The sequence below is a fragment of the Schistocerca serialis genome, chromosome 1 (assembly GCF_023864345.2).
Source record: "Schistocerca serialis cubense isolate TAMUIC-IGC-003099 chromosome 1, iqSchSeri2.2, whole genome shotgun sequence".
NCBI lineage: Eukaryota > Metazoa > Arthropoda > Insecta > Orthoptera > Acrididae > Schistocerca > Schistocerca serialis.
The window spans coordinates 68,890,084-68,899,627 of record NC_064638.1 but is presented as its reverse complement, the minus strand read 5'-3'; the positions used below and the strand labels follow the sequence as shown (position 1 = coordinate 68,899,627).

Here is a 9,544-nt window from a genome sequence, read left to right as displayed (position 1 = left end):
ATACGTTGCCCATGGTTCATGAACTAGGACATGACTACAGGAAAACCCACACCATGGGCTTGTAGGATACGGATATCTGGGAGAGGAATCTTGGTATCTTCTTTGACAAGATTGAGGACATGGTTGAACTCGGCTATGGTCCCCCTGAAATTTCAACTCTTTTTTTTAACAAAATGCCATCTGATAAGTTGTTCAAAACAGCCTTCCTCAATCTGGAAAATTGGTTGTGTTGCAGTATTTCCCTCGCATAGCTGTAGCTGACTTTCTTTAACTTCAATGTCTTCTAACACCAGAAAAAACAACAAATCATGCTCACTCATTCTTTTACTACAGATATAGGAGACTAACTGACACTGTGCAGCTGATGCTATACAGGAATCCCCATCTATGCATCAGCTGCATGTGTGTGGCACATAACAGCATATGCATGCATCAGACACTGCAAAGGAATCCATTTCAAAGTACATGGTTCATCACACACTTATAACTGTATGTAAGGTGGGAGGAGTATATAACGTTAATATTTGTAAAATGGTGTTGTATGATGTACGTAGTGCCACAACTTGACACTAATAACATTGCAATTAATAGTAAACTATAATGAATCTATACACACACACCTCAACTGTGGCAGTACACCATTAATCAATCATGATAAAGTATTTTTGTAGCACCACATTTTCAAAATCTTCCATTCTCTTCTCATCTGAACTGTTTATTATTCATTTTACACTTTCACATGGGGCAACACTAAATACAAATACCTTCAGAAAAGACTTCCTAACATTTGAATTTATATTCGATGTTAACAAATTACTCTTATTCAGAAATGCTTTCCTAGCTGATGTCAGTCTGTACTTTTTTTATGTTCATCTTATAACCTCTTTTCAAGTCATTATCTATTCTGTTTAACTGCTATTTGAAGTCTTTTGGCATGTCTAACAGAAGTACAACATCATCAGAAAACCTTACAGTTATTTATTCTCTGTGGAGTTCGTGATATACCAACTTTTGACCAATATGGCTAGATTTTCTGATCAGATTTCCTTTGCGGCATACCAGAATTAAGGGATTGGTGGTCAGTTTGTTCTTGGTCTATGCACGGCTCTGTTCTGAAAATATGGTTTGATGTCATATGATTGAGCTGTCCACATCTGCTTTTATGCCCATTAGCTATGATAGCTGAAGTAAAACTTTCAGATTATGATCCTCCAGCCAGATAAAGTGGTGGCACGTTAAATGCACATTTAAATAAACACAAATTGCAATTACATGAATGACAATAAATTGATGTACATGGCACCAAAAATCAATGTTGAATAAAGAGATAATTTATTCTCTCGGTCACATGGAACAATATCTAGAAATTGTGGTCCTACACCTCTATTACTCAGTTCGTTGGTACATTTACACTGGAATTGCATACATTCTGTCAGAACTCCCAATTCCATATAGATATATCAATATTTTATTTTAAACACTGCATCTGACATAAAAGGCTACACTTCCTAGACAAATTTAGGTATCATCATGTAGAGACCTAGATAAAACAAAACCATCTAAAAGAACCTTTTACATCAGCACGACTACCACAAAGTTAGCAGTTAGGATGAACGGACATTCATCACGCACGCCATCTGATTCTTCCCCCAGACACTAATTTTCTCAGAACTCGACAGGTGCAAGCTAGTGCTGCTACATGTCCTTAGTTCTCGCCACCCACCTGGCGCTAATTTGTTCCATCTCAGCATTTCTTCACAATAACTGCTTCTTTCTTCACTCCTTTTTAGTTTTCTACATCATTTATTTTCTGACCTTTCCAATTTTTGCCGGGGCCATCCCCCTCCCACCTCTGCTGTATACAAATGCACTTAGATTTCACTCTTATTAACTTGTGCACAATATTTTAGCGATAATCTCAGTCTTGCATATTATTCTTTCTTCCTCATTTAAGCTCTCAGATTTTCAAATCTCATAGGGTGCAGTCTCCAACAACCAGTCTTTCCTTCTCAACCTGTCCGGTAATTCACCCCGGTTTCAACCCTTCTGCCACAACATAGCCTCTAGCGCCAAAATCTCGCAATCGTAAAACCTTTCTATATATGTGTGTTGTCCTTCCTTCGCTAGGTGAGTAGATATTTTAGCTATCCAATTACATGATATTGTCAAGTATTTACTATTTTCATTGTTAAAAGAACCTTTAGTATTTCTTCCCTCTATTTCAAATATTGTTACAATTCATATTTTATTAGTACAAGAAAATAAATCGGAATCTGTAGACTGCAAAAATTATGGAAGATTATTAATCTTTTCATACTACCTTAATTGAAATTGTTATTTAAAAAAACCTTGCTTTAAAATGATATTTATGCCTAAATACAAATATTTTTGCGTGTGGGTGTGATGCTGATGTTGGAAAAAGAATGGGGAAAATATTGGGCCATAGTACACTATCAGTAAACAATATATAAACATATTTTATTCTGTGTGAATACGTACAATATAAAAATTCACTGCAAGAAAAGTTTAAAAATTATAAAAATGTGTCATTTTCCACAGAAAACACTCTCAGCAAAAGAGAAGCTGATCTTTTCTGGTCAGCACTGAGATTCCAATTGCGCAAAAAAGAAGAGATGTAATCAGCAGTCTTCATCAGGTTAGCAGTTTTCTCTGGAATCACATTTCTTTGGAATCTGGTAATACTCTGCTGAAGTACATCAATATTGAACACAACAATATCTTCAAGAGGAGTCAGATCAGCCTCGGAAACCAGATTTGCCAGGTGGATCAGTGTGTGGCATATCTGCAACATAAACATTTTACACGTTGGATCAAAAATATTATCACAGGTGGTGGATTGTATGTATTTTGGTAAGGATATGGGATACCAAACCAAGATCATACTTATATGACTATAATATAGGGAAACATTCCACGTGGGAAAAATATATCTAAAAACAAAGATGATGTAACTTATCAAACGAAAATGTTGGTATGTTGATAGACACTAACAAACACACACACACACACACACACACACAAAATTCAAGCTTTCGCAACCCACGGTTGCTTCATCAGGAAAGAGGGAAGGAAAGGGAAAGACGAAAGGATGTGGGTTTCAAGGGAGAGGGTAAGGAGTCATTCCAATCCCGGGAGCAGAAAGACTTACCTTAGGGGGAAAAAGGGACAGGTATATACTCGCACACAAACACATATCCATCCGCACATGTGTGTGTGTGTGTGTGTGTGTGTGTGTGTGTGTATACCTGTCCCTTTTTCCCCCTAAGGTAAGTCTTTCCACTCTTGGGATTGGAGTGGCTCCTTACCCTCTCCCTTAAAACCCACATCCTTTCGTCTTTGCCTCTCCTTCCTTCTTTCCTGATGAAGCAACCGTGGGTTGCGAAAGCTTGAATTTTGTGTGTGTGTTTGTGTTTGTTAGTGTCTCTATCAACATACCAACACTTGTTTGTTAAGTTACATCATCTTTGTTTTTAGATATACAAGATCATACTTATATTCACCTGGAATAGCTTGGGTGAACACAGAAGACCTTGGTCAGGAAACCAAGCTCAGAACTTGTGAACACATTATGTTAAGACTTTAGCTGACAATAAAACAAGAAGTAAAATCCAACAAAACAAAAAGTAAAATCCATTTCAAATGCCACCAGAAATATATGAAAGACTGCACTAATTTTCACATTTCTGGAGTCAAGTGTTCTCTTCTGAGAACTGGAGACATGGAAATTGGTAACTGTTTGTGGAAATTTAACAGTTTCTGTTCACTTAGAAAACTGGGCAAGGAACAACAAAGTAACAATGAATGTGGAGAAAGAAATTGATTAATACACAATGTTCAAGAAAGTGGACAGAAAGAAGCTGTAAATCAGTCTGACGACCATAAAGCAGTCCACTATTATTATTTGTGAATCTGCTGCAAAACATCATAAACAAGTAAGTGAGAGAAGGGGGAGAGGGGGGGGGGAGAGAGATCAGCTGAATCACAAAGATAAAAACTTTTTGTTCCCAAGATATAAAACATTTTATCACTGCCTGCCTCAGGGAACACTGAGGCATCAGGTACAAGAGTGTCACATATGCAAGCAAAGTGGTGCCTGAAACAAAGACATCTGCAAGAGTGGGTGAGTTAGCTAGCAGCTAATCAGTCAGATGTCAATCAATGGGTACAGAATTTAGCTGAATTAAATTTGGGATTTTCCCAAAAGCATAACGTACAAAATTTTCTGTACCATCATCATCCTATATGACCAAATGTGTGTTCATCTAAATTTCGGTACATACTGACCAACACCTCCAACCAAATGTCTGTAATCCAGCCTACCATGTCAAAGACGCCAGCCACTTCCTACACCAACTCTTCACCGTCCCTACACCTTTACCTCCTGGATCCCTACTCGTCACTTGTTGGCACCACCTCCCTATACACCAGCATCCCTGATGCCCATGGTCTTACCACTATTGAACATTACCTCTCCCAACATCCTTCAGGCTCCAAACCCACTACCTCAATCCTCATACACCTTACTAACTATATCCTAACCCACAAGTATTTCTCATTTGGAGGGGAGGTATACAAACAAATCTGCGGCACAGCAATGGGCACCCACATGGCACCCTCCAATGCCTACATTTTTATGGGCGATCTACAGGAGACCTTCCTAGCCTCCCAAAACACCAAACCCTTAGGCTGGTTCAGGTTCATTGTTGATATCTTTATGATCTGGACCCGGGGCCAAGACACCTATCTTCGTTCCTTCACAACATCATGAACACCTTCTCTCCCATCCACTTTGCATGGTTCTCCTCAACACAGTGTGCCACCTTCCTAGTTGTTGACCACCTCCTCTCTGATGGCTCCATCTGCACCTCTGTCAACATTCAACCCACCAAATGTACCTGCATTCTGATAGTGGTCATCCCTTTCAGACCAGAAAATCCCTCCCATGTAACATGGTTACCTGGACGCAATATATCTTCAGTGAAAAAATCTGCCCTGCTCAGTATGCTAGGGTCTCACAAAGGCCTTCAGATAGGCACTACCCTCAGACCTAGTCTGCAAACAGATCTCCCATGCCATTTTCTCTCACAATCCCAATCCTCCCATCACCCTCAAAAACTAGCCACAAAGTAGTATCTCCTTTGTCACCCTGTACCACTCCAGACTCGAACAACTGAACTACATCCTTCGCTAGGGCTTTGGTTACCTATCATCGTGCCCTGAAATGAGGGACATCCTTACCCAAGATTTTTTCCACCCCTCGTAAAGTGGTGTTCTGTTGCCCAGCCAACCTCCACAACATCCTAGTCCATCCCTATGCCACTCCCAATCCCAACCGCTGGTCACAAGAATCATATCCTTGTAGAAGACCCATGTGCAAAACATACTCAATTCACCCTCCCCAACACTTCCTGTCACAGGTTTATCCTACCTTATCAGCAGCCGGGCCATCTGTGAAAGCAGCCGTGTCATTTACCAGCTCTGCTACAATCATAGCATAGCTTTTTGTGTTGGTGTGACTACCAACCACCTGTCCACCAGGATGAATGGCCACTGCCAAACAGTGGCACAAGATGCAGCTGAAGGTAACACACTTGATTTCAATGGCTGCTTCACTACCCATGCCATCTGGTTTCTTCCCTCCACCACCAGCTTTTCTGAACTGCACAGATGGGAGTTACCCTTACAACAAATTCTGCGCTCCCGTAATTATCCTGGCCTCAACCAACAGTAACACACTGTCCCCATACCCTCCACCCAATAGTTTCCACCCCCAATGTTGCGTCCTCTCCTCCCCATTCTCATCTCTCACTTTGTTTATTTGCAAATCTCTGCCAACGCATCCACCTGTCTTTCCCTGCTCCTTTCATTTTTTGCTCCTTTTTCCCCCATCTCCCTGCCCCACAACCTTCTGACATTGTGTCTGTTGAAGTCTAGTCCCGGCACATTCCACCAGACAGCATTCGTATCTCTCCCCACCCTTACACTATTATCTCCTCCCCTTCCCCACCCCTCCAGATTGCTGCTTGCATCCCACGTGATGTTGCATTCCAGCCCGAGATGATGGACTTTGTGGTCATGTGTGCGTGAGGTGTGCTTACTTTGTTTGTTTGTTTGTTTGTTTGTGTGTGTGTGTGTGTGTGTGTGTGTGTGTGTGTGTGTCTTGACCGACAAAACTGCGGCTGAAAACTACACGTGTCTTTTAATCATGCCTGTCTGCAACCTGACGGGTCTTCTTTATGGTAAGTAGCAATCTGTCTTTTCCTACATTGTTAATATTCCTATCTGGAGTTTCCACCAATATTATTTTCAATTTAGAAGAATTATTTTCTGCCTTACCTCTCTATAGCTTAAGTAACCAGCCCTATAAATTTGCTGTAATTTAAAAGCAAATGTAACGGAGCAATATTGGACTATCCTACTTATTCTTACACCACTCCTGATGTCAATATTTGTTTCTTTGTTGAACTCTTTTTAATAGTAGTTTCTATACCATAATTACATAACACAAGATTTCTTATTCACACAGTACCCTGCTGAACTTTATTATTCACAGTACAGTGCACTAACAGTACAGTGCACTAGTTGATGATAACACTAGTATCTTTAGTTCATATGGAAACATTTTATTTGAAGAAATATGCATAATTTATGATACCAGTTAATCATGTGCACATTGTTATAAGATGGAAGCCCTCATTCTCCTTCTTCACACAAATGTTTTACTTTCCTGAGAACTTACCATCTGAAAAGATATTTTTATTTAAAATTCTTGCGTTCCAGAAAGTATGAATCTAAAAATGTGATTCTTTCTAAAATTCAGTGTTATAGTTTAGTGTCCCAAATTTTCCTGCTTCTAAAAATATATACTTTTATTAAAATAACCCATTAGTTTGTTAATTATTTCAGTCAGAAAATTTCACTTTCTAGAAAATTCTTAGTAAACTTTGGGCGTCCCCATACGAATTAAAATTTCCCTGTCATTCATTAGAGGTAAGAACGCAACTTTATAAATGACAAGGAAAGAATTGTAGAAAGATGGAAAGAATACTTCCCAGAACTGTTTAATCACCCAGACCCAGATGAGATGTTACCTGCAGATACTATGGATGAAAGGAAAAATGAAGAAGAATAGGAAGTTAGTTAATAAGACGTGACGATAGCAATCAAAGGACTCAGAAACAACAAAGCTCCAGGGGAGGACAGAACAACATCAGAATTAATCAATGAGGGAGGTGAGAGCTTACACTTAAGAGATACATAAACTGATGCAGTTGATATGGGAGAAGGAGACACTGCCAGAAGAATGGAAGTTGGCTATAATATGCCCAATATACAAGAAGGGAAGCAAAATGGAATCAGCTTGTTGAATGTAACGTATAAGGTACTGTCCATCATTATCCTCAGAAAATTGCAACCATTCATGGAGAACAACATACAGGAGTACCAAACTGGCTTTCGAACAAACCAATTGACAATAGATCACATTGACAGTAGATCAAATTTTCACACTAAGACAATTGTTTGAAAAACACTGGGAACATGATAAAGATATCTACAGCCTGTTTGTCAATTTTCAATGTGCATATGACAGCGTCCACAGGAATAGCCTATACAATGCAACGCGTGACTTCAGAATTCCTGAGAAGGTAGTGAGAATGGTGCAAGCTTGCATGGAAGGGCCAAAGGCAGCAGTACATTTCTGAGGAGTCACATCAGAAACATTTGAGATTGAGACAGGCCTCAGACAAGGGGATGCTCTCTCATGTGCTCTGCTCAATGTCATGTTAGAGAAAGTACTAAAGGAGTGTAGGCAACAGGAGGGGGCTGGAGTACGAATGGACGGTAACTTCAATTGCCTTGCATATGCAGAGCACCAGTTGAAAAGAATGTGCCAAAAAATGGACAATTATGCACAGAAGGAAGGGCTCAAAGTGAATCAAGAAAAAACAGAGTTCATGCAATTAGAAAGAAGACAAGAGCAGGAAGAATTTCTTGAGATAGATGGCAAGAGGTTTGAGAGTACACCAGTTGAAATACTTGGGATCTTGGTTTACCATGGACAACAACATAAAAATGGACATCAGGGAAAGAATAGCAGTGGGAATGAAATGTATCCATTCCCTCAGAGAGACACTCGGCTCTAAATCAATCTCAGTGAACACTAAGATGAAAATCTATGGTTCAGAAACATGGAGCATGACTAAGTGAGAAAAGGAAAAACTACTAATATTTGAAAGAAGAGTAATGAGGAAGATGTGGGACCAGTTTTAGATAACGGAGAATGGAGGAGAAGGAAAAACGAGAAAATCTACCTTCTAATGCAACAACCAACTATCGTAAAGAAGATAAAGAGCAAAAGATTACAATGGGTGGCCCACTTAGCCCGTATGCCAGATGGAAGACAGGCGAAGACGGCACTAGAAGGGAAACCAAACACCCCATTGGACGACCAAGGCAGCGCAGGACGGACAACCTGATGAAGGACCTAGCAGCCCTGGGGACTGAAGACACCTGGAGAATACAAGCAAAAAACAGGAAGGGATGAAGGCAGTTTGTGAAAGCAGTGCTGGTCTGCAGGGCCTTTAATCACTCGATATCTATCTATCTATCTATCTATATCTAAAAAGAAAGATGATGAAACTTACCAAACAAAAGCGCTGGCAGGTCGATAGACACACAAACAAACACAAACATACACACAAAATTCTAGCTTTCGCAACCAATGGTTGCCTCGTCAGGAAAGAGGGAAGGAGAAGGAAAGACAAAAGGATATGGGTTTTAAGGGAGAGGGTAAGGAGTCATTCCAATCCCGGGAGCGGAAAGACTTACCTTAGGGGGAAAAAAGGACAGGTATACACTCGCACACACACACATATCCATCCACACATACACAGACACAAGCAGACATTTGTAAAGGCCTTTACAAATGTCTGCTTGTGTCTGTGTATGTGTGGATGGATATGTGTGTGTGTGCGAGTGTATACCTGTCCTTTTTTCCCCCTAAGGTAAGTCTTTCCGCTCCCGGGATTGGAATGACTCCTTACCCTCTCCCTTAAAACCCATATCCTTTTGTCTTTCCTTCTCCTTCCCTCTTTCCTGACGAGGCAACCATTGGTTGCGAAAGCTAGAATTTTGTGTGTATGTTTGTGTTTGTTTGTGTGTCTATCGACCTGCCAGCGCTTTTGTTTGGTAAGTTTCATCATCTTTCTTTTTAGATATATTTTTCCCACGTGGAATGTTTCCCTCTATTATATTCATATCTATCTATCTATCTATCTATCTATCTATCATAAAGTAGTACCTACTATTAGTCCATTTTTGTCATTTTCAAATTATACAGCTTTTGCTAAATTTACTTCACTGCTTATTGTATCTTGGTATCTTTAATTTTGTCTTGTATTTTAACATACAAAATGTAACAGTAGTGTATCTTAACTGTTTCGCAGCTTCTGTAGTATGTTCACCTATGTTCAAAATGTTCAAATGTGTGTGAAATTTTATGGGACTTAACTGCTAAGGTCAT

The 9,544-nt window shown here is 39.8% G+C and overlaps 1 protein-coding gene across 3 annotated transcripts in view; it reads right to left on the bottom strand.

Annotated features, from left to right (window-relative positions):
* Nucleotides 1-2,457: 2,457 nt before the first annotated feature.
* Nucleotides 2,458-9,544, bottom strand: part of LOC126461530 (HEAT repeat-containing protein 6) — an 80,047-nt gene continuing 72,960 nt past the window's right edge. For 2 of the 3 annotated variants that reach the window (XM_050096003.1, XM_050096004.1), the window contains one exon: nt 2,458-2,803. In XM_050096003.1, the coding sequence (XP_049951960.1) occupies nt 2,534-2,803 (270 nt within the window). In that variant the 3' untranslated portion in view covers nt 2,458-2,533. The remainder of the gene's footprint in view (nt 2,804-9,544) is intronic. The other variant, XR_007585948.1, reaches the window with a different exon arrangement.